We start from the raw sequence: 24,818 nt of genomic DNA on the forward strand, positions 1-24,818 counted from the left end.
AGGCAACTAGTCTTTTTTTTTTTTTTTTTTTTTTGGTCCATACAGCTACTCGTTTCTGTTTCTCTCTCCTAGGACTAGTTTTACCCGTGTATATGTTCAGTTAGGAAAATATATCTATCTGCTTTGTGGTCTGCAGTGATATATCTTCCGTTTGTTCCAAGCAAAATCACCAAACTGACCATAAATCCTAATTCCAAAATTCTGGAAGAGAGATCATGTTTGGGCCCAATATGAATCATGTCTCCATCTCTAATCTAATTCATGTGAGTAAGGACCAGGGACAGAGAGAACAATTTTGCAAGACCCTGCTGTGGAGGAAGAGGCAGTTTTCAGAGACAGGGCTGAACAGTTGCCTCAGAGGAAACTTACTAAGAATTTTGGGGTTAGTCTTTAAAGAGAGCTTAGAATGTGATTTATCTATTTTCATACTGATAGATGGTATAAATGCTTTAAAAAGAAGGTATAAATGCTTTAAAAAGAAGAAATCTTTCCACTGTTAAAGGAAAGACACCCAGCCAGTATTTTGCCTATCCTTCTATTTGCACTGAAATGGCCTGGAAGCGAAGCAAAGCAAAGATTGTCTGCATGAAGCAGAGCTGAATCTGCTCCAGCAATTAGGAATACTCTATATTAAAAGCCCAGAGTTCCACATCACTGGATGCTGTGAAAAAAGATGATTCTGGCCTGGAAAATTTTCAAAGCAGGTGTTCTAAGTCATCAAAAAGAAACCCGAGGAGTAATGCTCCCATGGAAAACGTTATATTGAACTGCATAGTTTTGCAGCATGCTTTCTAGGATAAGCTGTGGAAAAAATACGCTTGTACAAAATGGAATAGGTTGTCTTGTTTTGTAGAGTTTTGATCAATCACCTTCTGTGTGCCGAAGAAAATGATTTTAGTTTTGATAAAGTTGATGATGTGCAATCCCTTCTGGCAGCAGTAGGATGACAGAATTATTTGTATCCAGAAATCAGTTCTAGTTGTTGAAAGCTGAACCCATATCATCAGTATATAGGTAAAGGCATATCTTTCTAACAAGATAACACACACCCATTTTGTCTATAATCAGTATCATGTCGTGAAGATATTAGTGTAAACGGTAAATAAATGAGACACAATACTGTTTTATAGAACATGAAATTGTGAATGCATATGTCAGGAAATTTTTTCTTTTTAATTTCTTCAAGGATATTTACTCTACATTTCCAGAATCACAATACTAAGCCTCACTTTTGAGTTAACTTGATTTTCTGGGCAATGAAGCCAAAATTTAGTGAAAGATCAACAGGCAAAGCAAAGAACCTTATTTTCTTGAAATCAATGGCTGTAAGTTGTAGTACAATATTGTGCCTCAAACCCTCTTGTTTCTAATACAAAATATTTAACTCGGAGACTTCACACATGGTTCAAGAGAAAGCACAACACAAGCAATAGAGGGAACATTAAGAAAATTGATGGAGCCATAGTTTTTTGGGACAAGGTTGGCTCCGTTAGAATCTCTCCAGACTTCGTTGCAGTGATCAGTTAGAAGTTGAGGTAAACAGTTTGCTGTTATTCAGTGCAGGCTTCGAGAAGTTTCAAACAATGATCTAAAAATATTTCCTTTAAAAGTTACTCATTTTCAGGGGATAATCAAATGAGTTTTGGCATAGGGAATAGCAGGTCCCTGTTGGATGCCAGTGATCTGAATTAGTTGGAGCACTGCGCTTGGGTCCATAAAGCTAAGAGAAATTACCCTCAACTGCCAACATTGGTGGGTGCTTTTGTAAAGCTTCCACTGAAGCCATATAAGAGACCTCAGCCATCGCCTCAAATCTGCTTTATTATTAACTGTGAAGATTAAGTAAAGATCTTTACAGAAATTTGTTCAGCTCCAGATTTGGTAGCAGTGGGTTTATAATTAGATGTGTTTAAACTGGGCAGATTCTTCCACAATCTGATTTTAACAATGTTGTCTAGCTAAATTTTCAGAAATGTCTGTTCATTTGTTTGTATTTTTGGTGTGTTTGTTTTTACATCCATGTAGATTTTATTAAGTCAATGCATGAGGTCCATTCAATATAGGACAGGCAGGACTAATTTTATCCTCGGACCAATCAGTCCATTAAAGATAAAGAAAATGGGTTTTTTTCTAAGCAGAAGATTTGGTATTCCTTGTATAAAAAAAGGATTGTTTTAAAAAGGTAACCCCGGGGCGCCTGGGTGGCTCAGTGGGTTAAGCCGCTGCCTTCGGCTCAGGTCATGATCTCAGGGTCCTGGGATCGAGTCCCGCATCGGGCTCTCTGCTCAGCGGGGAGCCTGCTTCCCTCCCTCTCTCTCTCTGCCTGCCTCTCTGCCTACTCGTGATCTCTCTCTGTCAAATAAATAAATAAAATCTTTAAATAAATAAATAAATAAATAAATAAAAGTAAAAAGGTAACCCTCCCCTATTTTCCTTTACTCTTGCAATCTCGTTCATCTAATTATTGAGGCAAAGGCTGTGGTCTGCATAGAATAAAAATTTAATAATAAATGGAGATTAAAAACATCTAACTCAAATAACATAATAAACAATAAGAATTATGAGTAGCTAATTTAGAAATATGAAGACCCACTTATCTTCCCTTCCCCTCATTATAGGATATGCATATGGACAAATACAGCCAAATTTTCTCTTCTTTGTTTCATTTCATTAAGTAGGACTCTCATTTTCAAGTGATAAAAACCCTACTGATTTGATGAAAAGTGGGACCTTATTACCTTATTAATAAAAACTCAAGGAGTAGTGTGAGATTCAGACCAAATCCAAGCTCTCCAAACATGGCCTCAATACTTTCTGCTCTCTCTTTTTTTTTTTTTAATCTCCTCAATTGGATTTATCTTCTGGCAGTTTCTTCCCATACATTTGCAAGAGTTTCTATCTCCAGTAAGAATTGCAATTTTAAGTAAACTCCCATCTCCCTCTATTCCACTCCTGAGAAAAACATAAGCGTGCTGATGTTTTTAGTGATGATGTCACTAAATTTTCATGACCCACTCTCTCCACCTTCCTACTCTTGTTCCTATCCTGTCTCAGAGTGCATGTAAAAAACTCCAAGTGCTGTGTTGTCTCCATATATATGCAATGTCATTTCTTCACACTAGAATGTCCCAATATCTATTCATCACCTTGGTTACTTGCAAATTTCTTCTGATCCTTTCAGATTTGGCTTAAGAATCAACTCCTTTGGGGTACCTGGGTGGCTCAGTGGGTTAAAGCCTCTGCGTTCGGCTTAGGTAATGATCCCAGGGTCCTGGGATCTAGCCCCACATTGGCTCTCTGCTCAGCGGGAAGCCTGTTTCCTCCTCTCTCTCTGCCTGCCTCTCTGCCTACTTGTGATTTCTCTGTCAAATAAATAAATAAAATCTTAAAAAAAAAAAAAAGAATCAACTCCTTTTTAAGCCTTCCTTCCCTTTTTTTTTTTTTTTTTGAGATTATCACGCTCCTACTCTTCCCTCAAGACCCTCACACATGCCTCCATTTTAGCAACAGTTTCACCATATTACAGTTAAGGTTTGAGTATCACCCTGGTTGAAGAGAAACTACTAGGAGGATAGGAAACCAGGCTTAATTAAGCTTTCTTTGTCTCCCCAGTCCCTATATCACAGTGTTTAGCACATTTTAAATGATTAATATTTTTGTTTGTTTTGATGAATGAGAATTCACTCAAGAAATTTTTTCTTTTTTTTTTTAAAGATTTTATTTTATTTATTTGACAGATAGAGATCACAAGTAGACAGAGAGGCAGGCAGAGAGAGAGAAGGAAGCAGGCTCCCTGCTGAGCAGAGAGCCCGATGCGGGGCTCGATCCCAGGACCCTGAGATCATGACCTGAGCCGAAGGCAGCGGCTTAATCCACTGAGCCACCCAGGCGCCCCTCAAGAAATTTTCTAGAACTTTTTCTAAATAACCAATGTGTGCTTTTGTTTGTGTTTGTTTATTTTCTAAGTGTTTTTTAATTTAAATTCAATTAGCCAACATATAATACATCATTAGTTTCAGATGTAGAGTTCAGTAATTCATCAGTTGCGTTTAACATCCAGTGCTCACATCCCGTGTCCTCCTCAATGCTGGTCAGCCAGTTAGCCCGTCCACCTACCTACCTCTCCTCCAGCAACCCTCAGTTTAATGTGTGCTTTAAATCAAGATTATTTTCTTCACATACTTTTCTATGAAAAATAGATTCTAAAGAAACCTTTGAGTTTGTAAGCCTTATGAAATTTGTGATCTTTAATGACTATGCATTTAATTATAAAGCTTTTTACCTCAAGCCACACTGTTATATAGAGAAGCTATAGCCTCAAGTGCATGTCTATTTACAAATATGCAAATACTCACTATTAATATTATGGTGCACATTAAATAGTCTTTTGAAATTGAGTATCGATTGTTCCAGGGAATTTGTGAAATTTGTAAGGAAATTCTATTATACACTGGATCTTAAAAAAAAAAAAAAGATGAAATATGCATGTATAAAGGCATAAGTATTTCAATTGCAAAATACGTTATCAAAGACCTATCTCAACTGCAAATAACAATATGAAATATAGACAATTACAAATTAAATCCTTGACATTTAGAATGTTAACAGAGTTCCAGATGTTTAAATGCCTCAATCACTTTTCTTTGTTCTTTGTCATATGAAGCCTGCCTGTCAAGGCATCTTGACCATCTATTAATGCACTCAAGAATCTTTAAAACAAAACAAAATGTGTTTCATGCTGCACTACCTGCTTCTGCTTCTGCCTCTCCATCAAGATGTACCCAACTCACATTTTCCAATTATCCCTGTGTCATTTGGCATATTTATCTGACAAATAAACTAAGGTCATCAAGAAGGGCAAATCTTGAAATCTTCTCTGTCCCAATGTAGCCACAGATTGATGTACTGAATTGCATCACTTCTGGAGAACTTGCAGCCCTGAGGAGGAAAGCACAGCAGTGAAATCACTTTCTGAAAAAGTATAATCCCAGCTAAGGATCCCTACTTCAATAGATATGATCCATGAGGCTTTTTTTTTCTATCCAGTTGAGAATATTAACTGGTTTACTTGAGTGGAACACAGAATCCCTTGTCTTTGCTCTCTCTCTTTCTCTTTCTCTTTCTCTCTCTCTCTCTCATCTTAGAAGTATTTTTCCTGTTGGTAAATGGCAACAAATACTGAACATAAAAGAAACATGTTAATATAATACCATTGCAAATATTCTCCTCTAAATATTTACTTCATTCAAAGCCTAAGCAGGGGTATTTGAATAAAAAATCTTAAGTCACACTATTTTCTATTAATTTATTTCTGAACATATTTAATACCAAAAAACAAATGTGTAAGGGGCTGTTTGTATAACTAGAACATTTTTAAGCAGGAGCATTACCAAATACCTCATATATGAAAACTCTTCTTTAGCCAGGGACATTTAATCCTTATATCTAGAATGTGTTCTTTATCACTTCCTCATGAATATTTATTAATTCTTAGATTGTGTAAGGCACTGTACTAATCCCATGTGATATAGAAATTTGAAAGATATTATTTCTGCCCTCAAAAAGCTTACAGTATAATTGAAGTAAGCCAAAACCCCTGAAATCCTCAGAAAGTGAATCTTTTTTTGACCACTGAAGTTTTCAGACCAAGGTTTGGCCTTAAAAGTATTATTTTATTATTTTTAAGTATTTTCAGAGACATATTTTTCTAATCATTCTCCCACAGACTCTTGCCCTTTTTAAACAAAATACCTTGGACATAAGTCAGCATGCTGTGATTGACTTTATATGATCATGTTGATGTTTTGAGTTATAACATAGTGAGTCCTTCTGTGCTCTCTGAATTTTACAGGGATATTTGATCCTAAATTCCTGACTCTTGAGTAGAGTATATTTTGGGATCATATGTCAGATTTTCAGTTTCCCCAGTTCTTCTGGTGGTCAGCCTAGCAGCGCGCACTTCTACTCCATTCCTTCTCTTTAGATATCTTACCTTTGGCCTCCACTTACTTAATTTACTATTACTCTACTGTTTTGTGAACTTGGAAATCAATAAATACATCTGAAGAAGAGTGTGAGGCATCAAAGCTGTTTTATGGAGTAAACCCTGCATTCTTTAGTATGTGAATATCTATCGAATGTCTCTTCAGAGGCTTTGTGTCCACGTTGTTATTATTCCACTGCATTCCACATAGATGGAAGTTGCCATCTTGCTGAATTCAAATACGTGTGATGAGTATCTGAACAGCTGCGGGAACAGGAGAGAACGCGGATCAAAGAATTACTTAAAATGTAGGAATGGCAGGGGAGGAGTCAAGATGGCGGAGAAGTAGCAAGCTGAGACTGCTTCAGCTAGCCGGAGATCAGCTAGATAGCTTATCTAAAGATTGCAAACACCTGAAAATCCATCGGCAGATCGAAGAGAAGAAGAACAGCAATTCTGGAAACAGAAAATCAGCCACTTTCTGAAAGGTAGGACCAGCGGAGAAGTGAATCCAAAGCGACGGGAAGATAGACCCCGGGGGGAGGGGCCGGCTCCCGGCAAGCGGCGGAGCAACCGCGCACAAAATCAGGACTTTTAAAAGTCTGTTCCGCTGAGGGACATCGCTCCAGAGGCTAAACCGGGGCGAAGCCCACACGGGGTCAGCGTGGCCTCAGGTCCCGCAGGGTCACAGAAGGATCGGGGGTGTCTGAGTGTCGCAGAGCTTGCGGGTATTGGAACGGGAAAGCCGGCTACAGAGACAGAGCCGACAGTAAGCTCGCAGCTCCGTGTTACCTTGAACCGGTCGCAGGCTCGGTGAGCTCGGAGCGCGGCCGGAGGTCAGGCAGACGGGAGTAACTGGGCGCTGTTCTCTGAGGGCGCACTGAGGAGTGGGGCCCTGGGCTCTCGGCTCCTCCGGGCCGGAGACCAGGAGGCCGCCATTTGTATTCCCGTCCTCTGGAACTCTACGGAAAGCGCTCAGGGAACAAAAGCTCCTGAAAGCAAACCCGAGCGGATTACTCACCCCGGCCCCGGGTAAGGGCGGTGTAATTCCGCCTGGGGCAAAGACACTTGAGAATCACTACAACAGGCCCCTCCCCCAGAAGAACAACAAGAAATCCAGCCGAGACCAAGTTCACCTACCAAGGAGGGCGGTTTCAATACCAAGGAGAGCAGCAGAATTCCAGAGGAGGAGAAAGCCAAGCACGGAACTCATGGCTTTTTTCCTGTGATTTTTTTTAGTCTTGCAGTTAATTTAATTTTTTCTTTTTTCTTTTTTTTTTTTTTTTTTCTCGCCTTCGGGTAAAATTTTTTTTTTTTTAACTGTTACCTTTTTCTTTTTTAACGATTTTTTACTAGTTTATCTAATATATATATATATATATTTTTACATTTTTCTTAGGTGTTTTCTTTTTTTAAAATTCTTTTTCTTTTTTTTTTTTTTTTTTTTTTCTTTTCTTTTTTCTCTCTTCCTTTTTGAACCTCTTTTTATCCCCTTTCTCCCCACTCACGATTTTGGATCTCTTCTAATTTGGTTAAAGCATATTTTCCTGGGGTTGTTGCCACCCTTTTAGTATTTTACTTGCCCCTTCATTTACTCTTATCTGGACAAAATGACAAGACGGAAAAAATTCAACACAAAAAAAAAGAACAAGAGGCAGTACCGAAGGCTAGGGACCTAATCAATACAGACATCGGTAATATGTCAGATCTAGAGTTCAGAATGACAATTCTCAAGGTTCTAGCCGGGCTCGAAAAAGGCATGGAAGATATTAGAGAAACCCTCTCGAGAGATATAAAAGCCCTTTCTGGAGAAATAAAAGAACTAAAATCTAACCAAGTTGAAATCAAAAAAGCTATTAATGAGGTGCAATCAAAAATGGAGGCTCTCACTGCTAGGATAAATGAGGCAGAAGACAGAATTAGTGATATAGAAGACCAAATGACAGAGAATAAAGAAGCTGATCAAAAGAGGGACAAACAGCTACTGGACCACGAGGGGAGAATTCGAGAGATAAGTGACACCATAAGACGAAACAACATTAGAATAATTGGGATTCCAGAAGAAGAAGAAAGTGAGAGGGGAGCAGAAGGTATACTGGAGAGAATTATTGGGGAGAATTTCCCCAATATGGCAAAGGGAACGAGCATCAAAATTCAGGAGGTTCAGAGAATGCCCCTCAAAATCAATAAGAATAGGCCCACACCTCGTCACCTAATAGTAAAATTTACAAGTCTCAATGACAAAGAGAAAATCCTGAAAGCAGCCCGGGAAAAGAAGTCTGTAACATACAATGGTAAAAATATTAGATTGGCAGCTGACTTATCCACAGAGACCTGGCAGGCCAGAAAGAGCTGGCATGATATTTTCAGAGCACTAAATGAGAAAAACATGCAGCCAAGAATACTATATCCAGCTAGGCTATCATTGAAAATAGAAGGAGAGATTAAAAGCTTCCAGGACAAACAACAACTGAAAGAATTTGCAAATACCAAACCAGCTCTACAGGAAATCTTGAAAGGGGTCCTCTAAGCAAAGAGAGAGCCTACAAGTGGTAGATCAGAAAGGAACAGAGACCATATACAATAACAGTCACCTTACAGGCAATACAATGGCACTAAATTCATATCTCTCAATAGTTACCCTGAATGTGAATGGGCTAAATGCCCCTGTCAAAAGACACAGGGTATCAGAATGGATAAAAAAACAAAACCCATCTATATGTTGCCTCCAAGAAACACATTTTAAGCCCGAAGACACCTCCAGATTTAAAGTGAGGGGGTGGAAAAGAATTTACCATGCTAATGGACATCAGAAAGAAAGCAGGAGTGGCAATCCTTATATCAGATCAATTAGATTTTAAGCCAAAGACTATAATAAGAGATGAGGAAGGACACTATATCATACTCAAAGGGTCTGTCCAACAAGAAGATTTAACAATTTTAAATATCTATGCCCCCAATGTGGGGAGCAGCCAACTATATAAACCAATTAATAACAAAATCAAAGAAACACATCAACAATAATACAATGATAGTAGGGGACTTTAACACTCCCCTCACTGAAATGGACAGGTCATCCAAGCAAAAGATCAGCAAGGATATAAAGGCCTTAAATGACACACTGGACCAGATGGACATCACAGATATATTCAGAATATTTCATCCCAAAGCAACAGAATACACATTCTTCTCTAGTGCACATGGAACATTCTCCAGAATAGATCACATCCTCGGTCCTAAATCAGGACTCAACCGGTATCAAAAGATTGGGATCATTCCCTGCATATTTTCAGACCACAATGCTCTAAAGCTAGAACTCAACCACAAAAGGAAGTTTGGAAAGAACCCAAATACATGGAGACTAAACAGTATCCTTCTAAAGAATGAATGGGTCAACCGGGAAATTAAAGAAGAATTGAAAAAAATCATGGAAACAAATGATAATGAAAACACAACGGTTCAAAATCTGTGGGACACAACAAAGGCAGTCCTGAGAGGAAAATATATAGCGGTACAAGCCCTTCTCAAGAAACAAGAAAGGTCTCAGGTACACAACCTAACCCTACACCTAAAGGAGCTGGAGAAAGAACAAGAAAGAAACCCTAAGCCCAGCAGGAGAAGAGAAATCATAAAGATCAGAGCAGAAATCAATGAAATAGAAACCAAAAAAACAATAGAACAAATCAACGAAACTAGGAGCTGGTTCTTTGAAAGAATTAATAAAATTGATAAACCCCTGGCCCGACTTATCAAAATGAAAAGAGAAAGGACCCAAATAAATAAAATCATGAATGAAAGAGGAGAGATCACAACTAACACCAAAGAAATACAAACTATTATAAGAACATACTATGAGCAACTCTACGGCAATAAATTTGACAATCTGGAAGAAATGGATGCATTCCTAGAAACATATAAACTACCACAACTGAACCAGGAAGAAATAGAAAGCCTGAACAGACCCATAACCAGTAAGGAGATTGAAACAGTCATTAAAAATCTCCAAACAAACAAAAGCCCAGGGCCAGACGGCTTTCCGGGGGAATTCTACCAAACATTTAATGAAGAAACTAATTCCTATTCTCCTGAAACTGTTCCAAAAAATAGAAATGGAAGGAAAACTTCCAAACTCATTTTATGAGGCCAGCATCACCTTGATCCCAAAACCAGACAAGGATCCCACCAAAAAAGAGAGAGCTATAGACCGATATCCTTGATGAAACACAGATGCGAAAATACTCAACAAAATACTAGCCAATAGGATTCAACAGTACATTAAAAAGATTATTCACCACGACCAAGTGGGATTTATTCCAGGGCTGCAAGGTTGGTTCAACATCCGCAAATCAGTCAATGTGATACAACACATCAATAAAAGAAAGAACAAGAACCATATGATACTCTCAATAGATGCTGAAAAAGCATTTGACAAAGTACAACATCCCTTCCTGATCAAAACTCTTCAAAGTGTAGGGATAGAGGGCACATACCTCAATATCATCAAAGCCATCTATGAAAAACCCACCGCAAATATCATTCTCAATGGAGAAAAAACTGAAAGCTTTTCCGCTAAGGTCAGGAACACGGCAGGGATGTCCATTATCACCACTGCTATTCAACATTGTACTAGAGGTCCTAGCCTCAGCAATCAGACAACAAAAGGAAATTAAAGGCATCCAAATCGGCAAAGAAGAAGTCAAATTATCACTCTTCGCAGATGATATGATACTATATGTGGAAAACCCAAAAGAATGCACTCCAAAACTGCTAGAACTTATACAGGAATTCAGTAAAGTGTCAGGATATAAAATCAATGCACAGAAATCAGTTGCATTTCTCTACACCAACAGCAAGACAGAAGAAAGAGATATTAAGGAGTCAATCCCATTTACAATTGCATCCAAAACCATAAGATACCTAGGAATAAACCTAACCAAAGAGACACAGAATCTATACTCAGAAAACTATAAAGTACTCATGAAAGAAATTGAGGAAGACACAAAGAAATGGAAAAATGTTCCATGCTCCTGGATTGGAAGAATAAATATTGTGAAAATGTCTATGCTACCTAAAGCAATCTACACATTTAATGCAATTCCTATCAAAGTACCATCCATCTTTTTCAAAGAAATGGAACAAATAATTCTAAAATTTATATGGAACCAGAAAAGACCTCGAATAGCCAAAGGGATATTGAAAAAGAAAGCCAACGTTGGTGGCATCACAATTCCGGACTTCAAGCTCTATTACAAAGCTGTCATCATCAAGACAGCATGGTACTGGCACAAAAACAGACACATAGATCAATGGAACAGAATAGAGAGCCCAGAAATAGACCCTCAAATCTATGGTCAACTAATCTTCGACAAAGCAGGAAAGAATGTCCAATGGAAAAAAGACAGCCTTTTCAATAAATGGTGCTGGGGAAAATTGGACAGCCACATGCAGAAAAAAATGAAATTGGACCATTTCCTTACACCACACACAAAAATAGACTCAAAATGGATGAAGGACCTCAATGTACGAAAGGAATCCATCAAAATCCTTGAGAACACGGGCAGCAACCTCTTCGACCTCTGCCGCAGCAAACATCCTCCTAGGAACAACGCAAAAGGCAAGGGAAGCAAGGGAAAAAAATGAACTACTGGGATTTCATCAAGATCAAAAGCTTTTGCACAGCAAAGGAAACAGTTAACAAAATCAAAAGACAACTGACAGAATGGGAGAAGATATTTGCAAACGACATATCAGATAAAGGACTAGTGTCCAGAATCTATAAAGAACTTAGCAAACTCAACACCCAAAGAACAAATAATCCAATCAAGAAATGGGCAGAAGACATGAACAGACATTTCTGCAAAGAAGACATCCAGATGGCCAACAGACACATGAAAAAAAGTGCTCCATATCACTCGGCATCAGGGAAATACAAATCAAAACCACAATGAGATATATCACCTCACACCAGTCAGAATGGCTAAAATCAACAAGTCAGGAAATGACAGATGCTGGCGAGGATGCGGAGAAAGGGGGAACCCTCCTACACTGTTGGTGGGAATGCAAGCTGGTGCAGCCACTCTGGAAAACAGCATGGAGGTTCCTCAAAATGTTGAAAATAGAACTGCCCTATGACCCAGCAATTGCACTATTGGGTATTTACCCTAAAGATACAAATGTAGTGATCCAAAGGGACACATGCACCCGAATGTTTATAGCAGCAATGTCCACAATAGCCAAACTATGGAAAGAACCTAGATGTCCATCAACAGATGAATGGATCAAGAAGATGTGGTATATATACACAATGGAATACTATGCAGCCATCAAAAGAAATGAAATCTTGCCATTTGCAACAACATGGATGGAACTAGAGCGTATCATGCTTAGCGAAATAAGTCAAGCAGAGAAAGACAACTATCATATGATCTCCCTGATATGAGGAAGTGGTGATGCAACATGGAGGCTTAAGTGGGTAGAAGAATAAATGAAACAAGATGGGATTGGGAGGGAGACAAACCATAAGTGACTCTTAATCTCACAAAACAAACTGAGGGTTGCCGGGGGGAGGGGGTTTGGGAGAAGGGGGTGGGATTATGGACATTGGGGAGGGTATGTGATTTGGTGAGTGCTGTGAAGTGTGTAAACCTGGTGATTCACAGACCTGTACCCCTGGGGATAAAAATATATGTTTATAAAAATAAAAAAATTTAAAAAAAAAAAAAAAAAAAAAAAAAAAAAAAAAGAATATTGACAAGGAAAAATGTTAGACTGAAGGTTTGTTTGAAAAGACATCTTAACTGTTAAAAAAAAGTTAGAATATGTCCTTAATGGAATAATGTACTGAAACTTTACTTCTGTCTTCTGTACAACTCCACTAACAATGGAATTAAACTTATATCTTAAAATCAATGTTGATTGTCCCATGCATGAAATCTTGGAAAATGTAGACATAGGTTTATATTGCTTAAAAGAAAATACTAAAAAATTCCTAAAGGCATATTTATTACATAAATTAAAAAAATCTTTCATTGTAAAAAAAAAAAAAAAAAAAAAAAAAAAAATGTAGGAATGGCAGAATTGATCAACCTGAAGGCGAAGGAGAGAATTACGGGAGGGCTGAGTCCAGGTTCAGGCCTGGATATCTCTAAGAATGGTGTTTCAACTGCCGTGGGATGATTTTACCCTCTAGGCACTGAGAAAGACTCTGAATATTTTAAAATTTTATTTTGAAGAATAATCATGTGACCACATAATGTGAGATGGATTGGGAAGAATATTGTAGAAAGCCATTTGAATAGAAAAATATAAACGTAGTCTAATCATGGGAGGCTGAAGCCTGAAATGAGGTTGTGCCAGTGGTAATAAACATAAAATAATGTAAGACATGATAAAGATTTGATTCTGGACATGAAATTGTAGGGAAAGGTAGAATCAAAGATGACCACACATTTCAAGTCCAAGTAGACAAGAGAATAACAGCATCATCTACAAAATCACAAAATTCTGTTTGTCTAGGAGAAATATATCCTCAGCTTACATTTGTATGTCATACACATATGTCTATATAACCATATAGTGTTGAGGTTTTATAGATTAGTTTCCATTATATATTGCTAAATCTTTGTATGTGTATCTCATTTCATAAGGTTAAACTAATCCTGATTATGGTATATGACCTAAGGAGAATTTTTTTTTCCAGAAAAAAAAAAAAAGCTAAAGATTTCCTGCATGGTCTGTCAATAAATCTTAAGATGAGTTTACTGGGTACTGTCATTCCATTACAATGTTTAGATTTCTCCTGTGCTTTAAAAAAAAAAAAATCATTTTGGTGAAATGAGATAATATCACTTGAAATTTTGATGTTTCATCAAGAACTGGGAGTCACAAATAAAACATGTAAATACGAAACAATATATACCACCATTTATTTCCCTGGCAAGCATTTTAAGAAAACTTTACTCAAAAAAAGAAAATTATGTAACTGCTGTCTTCAATAACTTTAAAAAGATGTTCATAACAGAAAAGAGTTAACTTTAAAAGCTATTCCACAGAAAATGACACAGCATACAAATAACAGATTTTACTTTGAAATGTAAATATAAACTAGAATAATCTTGATTACAGAGAGACAAAAATCATGTCTCAGTAGAAGAAAATTCTTTGGTTAAAAATAGCCAAATTGCTTTTCTCTCATATCCTAAAGACATGAAATTTATTTTCTTAAATCTATTTTTTAGAAGTATTTGGATTCCAAGTAAAGAACCTCACTTTTTTTTCTCTTTAAATAGAAACAACTAAAGTAAACCTCACTTATAATGGCATCCTGACTTATGCCAAGCATTGGCTAGGTACTAAGCTCTTGTCAGGAACAATTTTGTATCTCTTTTTGGATAATTGCTTCCTCGTAAGGAAGTGTGCCTCTTTCCAAACCATACAATGAAATAATTATTTTAGTATACTTGTATTTTTCCAAGACTACGACCTCATTCCATTAAGCAAAGGGACAAATTTCCGATCAACATTTCTTACCCAGATGGCATTGTTTCTTTTTAAGGACACATTTGCTCTTTAGGGTGTTATTTACGTTAGTAAATGATATGCGTTTTCTCCTATAAAACTAATTAGAAATAATCTTTTTAGGATTAAAAAATGACTAGATGATACTAACAGGTTGTCACACATGCCAGGGGATTTGTACCTATCCTGTATTTTTCTGGAATCTATTTGGTAGATGATTTTAAGGTTTCTCTGTCTAAATGTCTACTTAAATTAATCAGGTCCTTGAGGTCTCTAACCAAGGAAAAAGTACACCTCCTTCTCTTTTTTTTTTTCCCTCCTTCTCTTCCTCCTCCTTAACACAGGTAGTTGACTTTGAACAACACGGGTTTGAACTTTGCATACACAGAGATTTAATTTTATTTTAGTAGGGTTTTTTTTTGTCCTTGCAAAAAGTTTTATTGTTTTCACTTGGCCCAAGACTTGGGATAAGATTCCAGAGTGGTTAAAATGCTGCATAGTTGCTGCAGGGAAAGGATTAGGCAGAAGCCCTGACATCAGGGCCTCTGAGCCCCAGAGGCTCAAAGCTGCACTGGAGCCCTTTTTTTTTTTGGTAATTTTATTTTATTTTATTTTTTCAGTGTTTCAAGATCCATTGTTTATACACCACATCCAGTGCTTTATGCAATACGTGCCCTCCTTAATATTCACCACCAGGCTTTTAAAGAGATACTGGCCCAGCCCAGCCTGGGAACCACCCAGCCTGTGGAGCATAGTCAGGTGGTTGCCATCTTCTTGATGAATTTCACCTTCTCATCCAGGAAGTGGTTCTACAGGAAGTCACAGAGACAGGGAAGTGTGTGAGGCAGAATCTGGGGCATGTGGATCCCAAACAGTTTGGTCCAGGCTCTTCCTAGGGCCATGGTGGCTTTTACAGCATCCAGGGTTTTAACCCACTCATTTTGGGATGGTTTCTGCATGTCCTGGAATAGGGCGTGACCATCCCAGCTGGTTTTGCATCTTCAAGAGCCCCTCAGTGCCCTCCTGCTTCTCCTACCGCACCTCACAGAAGAATGGCCCACACCCTCCAGAGCCACATTATGAGGCTGAAATAAAAGCCCAAAGAGAGGTAGGTGCAGGAGGCCAGCTGACGCTTGTTGACCAAGTGGTTGGCAGCAGCCTCCACCTCGGTGGAATAATTCTGATGAATCTGGGAGCTCACGGTTGCTCAGCAAGAAGGAAATAAGCTCAAAAAATGGTATTGACTAGTCCCAGAGGCAAATGATGGCTTGAGATTATGATTTCAAAGGTGGTGACTGGAAAAGAGGAGGGTGGCCCGAGGCTGGAAGAAGGGATGTTGTTGATAATACACACAGTATGTGCTAACCAATTATTTGTATTATTGGAAAAGGCTGCCAATCAATAATGGGCTATTACTATTTAACAGTAGTTAAGTTTGGGGGGAGTCAAAAGCTATGCAGTGATTTTCAACTGCAGGGGTTGGCACTGTAATTCTCACGCTGCCCAAGAATCAGCTTATTTCCTAACTGCCACTCTGCTGACTCATTGCTAGTGACTGCTTATTCTTTTTCCAGAGCAACCCCTATGTATCCCTTTTGTAACAGTTCTTACACTTGTAATTACTTGTTTATTGTCTATCTTTGCCATGAACAGTAAATCCAGGAAGGAAATGATGGTCTTTTTTCTTCATCACTGAATCTCCTGTGTTTATCTCAGTGTCCACCATGTAATAAGTGCTCAATAAACATTTGTTGAATGAACTGATGAGTTCTTAACCTTAGAGTCACATTTCTAAGCTTAATTAATTTGATTTAATGTAGAAGTCTGTACTTCCTAGTAGTTCCTGCTTTCTGGGAAGTATTATCTCCAAGCATACAGAATAATTTGATTCTTCTGATTAAAATTATGTTGGGTAGACTTACTTCACGGGAAGGTGAAGATATAGATTACCCTAGGTTAATCTGATTTTTTTTTAAACAGAATCACCCAATGCAAACCATCATTCAATCCATTCCCTCAAATATTTATTGAGCTACTACTATGTATTAGGCCTTATATGCTGAATACTGTATTAAGTTTCCTAGAGCTGTTGTCATAAGTGACACACACAACAGAAATTCTCTCACAGTTATGGAGGCCAGAAGCATACACCCTCCTAAGGCTCTAGGAAAGAAACCTTCCTAGTCTCTTCTGAGTCCTGGAAGCTCCAGACATTCCTTGCCTTGTGGCTGCTTATCTCCACAGTCTCTACCTCTGTCTTCACATGGACTTCTCTTGTCTTCTCTTTTGTCTCTTTGTCATTGGATTTGGGTCCACCCAGCTAGTACAGGATGACTGATATCCTTAACTTATTTGCACCTGCAAATTCTCTCTCTCTCTCTTTTTATGTAGGGGCAGAGAGAGGGGTAATGCAGATGTCATCATTCAACTTACTATAGATATAATAGTGAATAATAAAATCCCTGACCTCATGGAATTCGTTAAAAAAAATTACAAAAGAAGTGATTTCAATAAAACATGATAGAAATTTATTGGTAGAGGTAGTCTAAGGGTCTGTGGGAACATAAGTCTATGAACCTAATCAAATCTAAACAGTCAGAGAAAAGCTTCCCAAATGATATGATGTTCAAGTAAGAGGACTGACTAGGACTTGACCATGAAAGAGAGTTTGACACTCTTTTTCAAGCAACTGGAAGAAATTCAGCATAGTTAGTGAATGATATTAATCTGGAAATATGTATATAGAGCCATTTGTAGAGAGCCTTGTGAACAAAGTTAAGGACTATAGACAGCCTTCATCCTGAGATAGAGCTCGGTGACTGGCCAACACTAATATGATAAAAAGGCAGAAATTATCCCCATTAAGGACCAAGAGCTGCAGCACAGGTCATGAGTGTCTCTCTTATTTTCAAAGGCAAATCTTGTTCTTCCCAATATTTGTAGTCTTTATGGATAACACAGTATCATAATAAAATTGCTCTGAGAGGTTGTGACAGACATTTAATTAAACATTCTCATTCTACAGACCTGACACCATGGTCAAGCAAAATGGATTGAGGTCCCACAAAAGCACTGGATCTAGCCATTTGTTCTGTTAGTGAAAATGGTCATGTAAAATATTGGCATCAGCATGGGCCTGGAGCCTGGCAAATCAGAGTTAGATTGCCAGCTTCCCTGTGTACAAGAAGTGTGACCTTATACTAATACTATAACCACTTAAACTAGGAATAATAGTAGTACCTACCTATTAAGATCATTGTGCAGAATAATGCTGAATTTGTGCAGAATAGTGCTTAATTTGAAGTACTAAGCATAGTGCTCGAGGAGAGTTTATTATGAAGCAAATAGTGCCTGCTGTTGATGACGATGATGTTCCTAATATTTTCATAATCATCCCAGCCCCATAATCCATGGCATTTTACTCCCAGTATAATAATGTATCACCATATGGGCTCTTATTTTCAAATGACTTATATATTTATATATAGTTGAGATTTAAACAACATGAGGGTTAGGGACAGCAACCACCCCCATTGCCCTAGCAGTCAAAAATCCACATACACATTTTGACTCCCCCAAAACTTAACTATTCTAATAGCCTACTATTGACCAGAAGCCTTACCAAAAACATAAATAGTCAATTAACACATATTTTGTAAGTTATGTATTATATACTATATTCTTGCAGGAAAGTAAGCTAGAGAAAATAAAATGTTAAGAAAATCATAATAGAAAATACACTTACAATACCATGCTGTATTATTTTTTTTTAATGTGCATATAAGTGGACCCATGCAGTTCAGACTTGCATTGTTCAAGGGTCAACAATATGCTAATCTTCAAAGAAGAGTGTCTAGGATTTCTGGTGCAGATTTTAAAAAACAATTACACAGGCATATGCATTTTTCAAATTGTTATAACTTAATATTCTGTTATTCAATTAAAATTTTAATTGAAGCAAAGTTCATAAATATGTAATTACAAGGGTGAAAAAGAAGATACATTAGTAAACCTGGCAATTTGCTAAGTAATTATTTAAGTTAAACAACACAGTGTTCTATAATAAAGTAATCTGATTTTCAAAAGGCCCAATTACATAATCTTCTCCTCCATCTGAATTTTGAATATATGGCCCCAATAAATTATTTGCTACCTGGCTATAGTGAAAATAGAAGCTCCAGTTTTTAAAACTCTTGAACTATATTATATATTTTACAAATACAACAGTTTTACCAAGTAAATGTTTTCTTTTTAAATGCCATCTTCTTTATCTTCAAAGAGTTAATGTTGTTTTCTGTAACATCTATTCTTTATAATTTGTTATTCAATAATTTTCAGTGTGAAAATGTGACATTTTAGAGCACACATTAATTCCCATAATATCAGTGCTATTTTGAAGATTAGGAAATTCATTGAGGATCTAATAAAACATCTTCACATTATTGGATAAGGTGCAACACTTTAACTTTTATCTGGGCAGATTATGAGCTAAAAGAAATAGATGCCTGAATATATCTTAATTAAATCATACTGATGAAAATCTAATTCCAAGGTTTAATAGGTTTCTTACTGAAACCTGAACATAAATGATTTTTTTTTCACACTCTTTTTTTTTTAATTTTTTTTTTAATTTTTTTATAAACATATATTTTTATCCCCAGGGGTACAGGTCTGTGAATCACCAGGTTTACACACTTCACAGCACTCACCAAAGCATAAATGATTTTTAATTTTATTTACATTTAGATTTCTCAAAAAGCCTTTTGAATGCTATGACTAGTTTCTTACTCAACAATAGCTTTTAATGTTCAGATATTTTCTAGTAGGTATGTCATTTTTATTGAAGTTACTACTCTGGATATAAATTTGCACATAGCATACTGCATACTTGATTCCCAGAAGAAGATCTACTTCTGTGAAAGTCTTGAAGTATCCAAGTTTAATAAGTTGTTGTGTTAGAAAATTAAATGTTTTTCAGTTATATTCTTTCTTTGGTTCAGTTTTCTGTGTGTAAATGATTTGATTAATAGATTTTTACAGTAATCAAAATAAAAACCAAGCTTTATTCTAGTTAAAGGAGATTAAGGGACTGATTGACTCAATATTTTAGAATATTGGTAATTAACTGAATTATGACTTCAAGGTATAGCATAAGGAGAAATGAAACAAAAATCTGAAGGTTGAATTCTGGTGACAATCATGTGTAGAGTTGGGCAAGTTCTGTACCTTCTCTGGGCTTCAGTTTTCTTGCCTCTGTTCCTAAGCAATAGTTCCTATCCTATTCAATAAAAAATATATCTGATTAAAACTTCAGTAATACACAAAATAAGAAGTGCCAATTAATTAATTGAACTAATATATTTTAAAAGATTCCTGGGAAGTAGTAAAAGCATCCAATATAGTTTTAGATAGTTTTGTCAATGAAGAGTTAATATGTTGATACCATATGTTATCTAGTCTTCTCTTCAAAAAAGGAAGCTTTCAAATGTCATTTTTCCAATTACTGCTAGACATCTAAGAACTTACCATGTACACTCTTGTGCTATAGAGTGAGAGTTCTTAAATTTCGTGTTTGAGTTAAGCTCCATGAAATATGAAAAAGCTCATTCTTAAGTGAATTATGCAGTAGTCTTTCCACTTTGTGGAAATAGACACCAAACAGTGGGTAAAGCCTAGTCTGTTGATCAGAGTGTTTAAGGAAATAAATTAGCAATTACATAAAATCCTTTTAAGTCCATCTGCTGATTTAAATTTGCCACAAATATTTATTCCTAAAATGTGGGATACTAAGAATCCATCTACTTTACTTGTATTTTTCTGAAAAAAGAAGAAAATGTGATGTGGGTTATGACCTCAGCCTTCAGCCCTTACTTTAAGTTTGCATCCTGTGTGCCAAATAAAAGCAAATACAGTATGGATTTTTGGTGTCCATTACTATATTTTCAAGTACATACTAAGTTGTAAAATAATTTTAGTAGTGAAATGTCATCCAGGGAAATTTTAATATTGTATTTGTGTTTCAGCTTCTGACATGGCGGCCGAACAGGGACAGATTCTCGTGATAGCCACTGCGGCTGTTGGGGGATTTACTCTCCTCGTCATTCTTACTTTGTTCTTCTTAATCACTGGGAGGTAACTAAAGCATACCAGATGATTACCAAGATTTGTGAATAACCGTTCTCTTATATACTTTGTATTCATATGCTTTTCAACATAACAAACCAGGTCTGAGACAATAAGGGATCAGGGGAGATTCTGCTCTAAATGAAGTTTGTACAGTAACAGAACCACCTGGCTAGTTCTCTGTTATCAATACACTTCTGAATATGAAAGCAACTAGTGATTAGATTAAAACACTTTGAAAGCTATGAATGATAAATTCTTACTCAATTAAGTTACTTCTGAGGTTTTCCTTTGCTACATTCAAATTATCCCATCAAAGGGATTTTTCTTGGGGGAAAAATAATTCAACAGAGAATTTGTATAAAAGCTTTTTATAAACAGTGTTACAGAATGTATTATATTTATTCATTAAATAGTGAAAGGATCTATATTAGTATTATGTTAATTGGTTTTTTAAACCTGGTATTACTCTACTTTAGTGTAATAAGGATGAAAATTTAGAGTAACAATAAATTTAACATAACAAAAGACCTAGATTGGAATCCTGACTAGCTGGTCAAAGTGCTTCACCCGTCTAAAACTTTTATTTCTGTTTTTGTACATATTTGGTATTACAATGAATTAAAACCATTTATTGGCTTTTTGATATATTGGATTATTACCATGAGCCAAGTACTGACAATACAGAGATGTGACTAAAGATAGTATGTATGAAATCACATAAAAGAACAAGTAGTATTTCTTATGTAAGCCTTGATATTAAGCCTCAACAGGCCTTTGTCAGATATTGTCAGTAGATTACATCATATTTTTATTCCCACAACAGGAGCAATAATTCCTGCTAGAATATCAGTAGGGGCACAAAAGAATACCTCAAGAGTTTTCTTGATAATCTCAAAAACACACACATTTAAAAAAACCATGTCATGATCTAAAAGTGCAATGAGAATGCCAGCCAAAAACTGTGCATCCATGAGGACACCAGCCAAAGCATGCCATCTCAACTGGGAAATGTTGATATTTGATAATAATCAGAAATGACAAAGAGCTACCTTCAGGGGCAATAGTTCAGTGAACTATAAACACCTTTTGTTTTGTTCATTTTAAAACTTGACTTATGTATCAATATTTTATTTAAATTAATTTTAAAATTATAGAGGATATGCATGCATGGAAAATTTATTACCTACAATTTTAGAGCAGGCTAAAGGTGCAGATCAATAAATTCACAAGTATTTAGAAGGCAGTTGTCAAAGGTGGGTCCCTCCCTGACTGTAATTGGTACCCATTGGAGGTATCAGATTTAGTTGTAACAAACCCACTTTTATAGAACTTATCAAGGAAAAGAGAAATACCTGAATATTGTAATGTGGTTGAATTGAAATGGTGACTTCTTTATGACATTAATTGTAAAAGGGACACATTTACCCATGTGTACTTAAATATTTTCTGAATTAATAGGCCTAGTGTTGCTCTTATAATAGAGACTATCTCAGAGTCTCTTGTGTTGGGAGACTGATTAGATGATAGAAAAGTCATAGCTATAGTAATAAGAAAAAAGAAAAATATCTAATGAAAGAATGCAGGAAATACTGATAAATTAATCGTAATAGAAAGGACTAGTTTGGGCATGGCCTGGTGACATCACCAGACACCATTGCCCAGCACTCTCCTATTTCTCACTCCCTTTATACCTCATGCTAACCTCTCACAGCTCCTGCCACCATCACAGTTTTTACAACTGTCTTTTAGTGGGCAAAAAACAAATTTTGGATTCTTTAAACCAACTAACCATTTGGTTGAAAACAGAATATTCAATATAATATCCTACAAATACTAAACAGGACCTACAAAATCCTAGTCATTAGTAGGGGAGAACTGGTTATAAAAACAACAGCAGCTATGGTGAGTGCTGTGAAGTGTGTAAACCTGGCAATTTACAGACTTGTACCCCTGGGGATAAAAATATATGTTTATTAAAAAAAAAAAAAGCAGCAACAACAGAAAGAAGAAAACAAAACGCTATGCATCCTGGTGGAGGTCTAAACTTGTTTGCCAGAAAAAACAAATCAAAAACCCACAAACACAAAAAACAAAACAAAAATCCAAAAATAACAAGTTAGAGTTTTTCTGATCCTATCTAGGACTGTCTTGCAGGAAGAGGGATTAAACACAGTTTTGGTGCATGGAAAGTCACAATGATAATTAGGTTGAAAAAAAATAAACATACCAACACTTAATGTGTTGCTATATGTTTAACCTTTAGTCCTTAGGCTAACTCAGTTTGCCGTAATAAACTTGAGAGCTGGGCTCAAATGTTATCTTTATTTGGGGTTTCTGAAGCAGAATTTGAATATCACTTAAAAAGATAATCCAATGATAAAAGAAAAATTTATACTAAATTATTTTCAGCTTTTACTTTCCATGTTTGCCAGCTTATATGACATTAGAAACTACTTTATTCTTCTATCCTGCGGAAGACGATTTCAATTACACAAGATTAAAAAAAAAATTTCATTTTGGAGTATCCCTTAAGCACTTTGATAAGGGGAGTACTCATTGGAAATTATTCTGTAAAAACTCTAAAACATTTCTGAATAAATACTCAATTTCCTTAGGATCTGAGGACAAATTCACATTGAGAGATTGGATTGTATACCACAGATGTATTCTGTTTAATCATTTGGAATTAGAAATTTGATGAACTGTCGAATCATATGGATGCTGATGAATTTAATCATGATGAAGAAATCATGCAAGATAAGCATCTCCCCTTTCTTAGAGCACAATCATCCCAAGAGAGAATGGAACACACCTCTACCAAATTTCTGACATCAAAAAAAAGAAATCATGCTCTTTAGCAATGAAACTAGAAGACAGTTGTCTAAATGCCTGAGATTTTTGACTCAAAAAACATGTTCTCACTTTGACTTTTAATGCTTTTTGCCAGCTCTAGCTATTAGAAGTTATATAAGGAAGAATATGTTGGTTATTTCTGATTATAGAATATTCTCTAAGATTCCTATCATTTGGATTAATCAATCCACTTGGGAGTATTTTATTCTCATTTAGTGTTAATTTCAATGTATATAAAAAACCTTGTATGGAGTATTTTTACATGTTATAAGTATTTTCATTAAAAAATGGCCTTTATGATAAGAACTTTGCCTATGGATGATAGGTATTTTAGTTGGTTTTGATTCTCATTCATTCAGTTCTAAAAATAAGATTCTATTTACCTTTTTAAAAGGTGCCAGTGGTACATAAAGGCCAAAATGAAGTCAGAAGAGAAGAGAAGAAACCACTTACAGCAGAATGGGCATTGTAAGTAGTACAGTGACTCTTCCATTGTTTTACATTGTTCCAGCCCTCGGGACTTCCTTTTAGACTTACATCCACGGAGTTGAGAAAATCTGAAAAAGTGTACTTCCAGCCTTAAGAGTTTTCATCTGGTTCCCAGGTTTGTTTGTGGAAATTGCACCTGCTTCTCATTAAATGACAGTACTTTTTTTTACTAATTCTGCTTGATGGAAAACACAAAGACTGAATATGCTAAAAATACAAGATGACTGCTTATATCTAGTCATTTTCCGCTCACAATGGCTCCTGAATGTGAGTTGGTTTTATTTAGTAGAGCATTTGCCATAGAAATATTAAGGAATTTTTATTCCTTCTTGTAGGGATTGTCATTTTAAACATATAACAAATCATTTTACAATTCATTAGCGCTAAAAAAGAAAATCAGCTCTTTAACTTTTAGAATATGTATGAAATCCTTGAGCTGACTACAAGGTTATATTCATTTGTAGAATCTCTTCCCAAGCAAGCTATAATTACCACTATAGTTGGTTTGATAATTGCCACCCTCTCCTCCCCAACGCCCACCTATACCTCCACATCCAAATGGCAAACTACTTTGTCAAGACAGTTTCTCTGTCGTGACACTCTGAATTAACAAGAAAGGGATGTTCTCTAATTAACCGCAATATAGAGATAATGTGTGAGGCACATTGTTTAACTATTTAAATTCATCTTTACTTCAAGTTGAGCAAAAGGAATAAGGGACTTTTCAATCTATACCACTTGCTGAAGGGGGCAGAAAGGATTTAAGAGATGGTTTAGGGCTATTTCAGAGGCTCACAGATTTTTCAGGGGTCTGCGGACTATCTGCATAGAATGTTCTCTCCTCCCTCAC

General features: G+C 36.4%; 1 protein-coding gene across 4 annotated transcripts in view; it reads left to right on the top strand.

Annotated features, from left to right (window-relative positions):
* Nucleotides 1-24,818, top strand: part of EPHA6 (EPH receptor A6) — an 887,146-nt gene that overhangs the window by 617,943 nt on the left and 244,385 nt on the right. For all 4 annotated transcript variants that reach the window (XM_004773009.2, XM_004773010.2, XM_045088243.1 and 1 more), the window contains 2 exons: nucleotides 20,524-20,632; nucleotides 23,874-23,947. In XM_004773009.2, coding sequence (XP_004773066.1) covers nucleotides 20,524-20,632; nucleotides 23,874-23,947 — 183 coding nt within the window. The remainder of the gene's footprint in view (nucleotides 1-20,523; nucleotides 20,633-23,873; nucleotides 23,948-24,818) is intronic.

The sequence above is a fragment of the Mustela putorius genome, unplaced genomic scaffold, assembly GCF_011764305.1.
Source record: "Mustela putorius furo isolate JIRA1106 unplaced genomic scaffold, ASM1176430v1.1 tig00003834_pilon_pilon_pilon, whole genome shotgun sequence".
Lineage (NCBI taxonomy): Eukaryota > Metazoa > Chordata > Mammalia > Carnivora > Mustelidae > Mustela > Mustela putorius.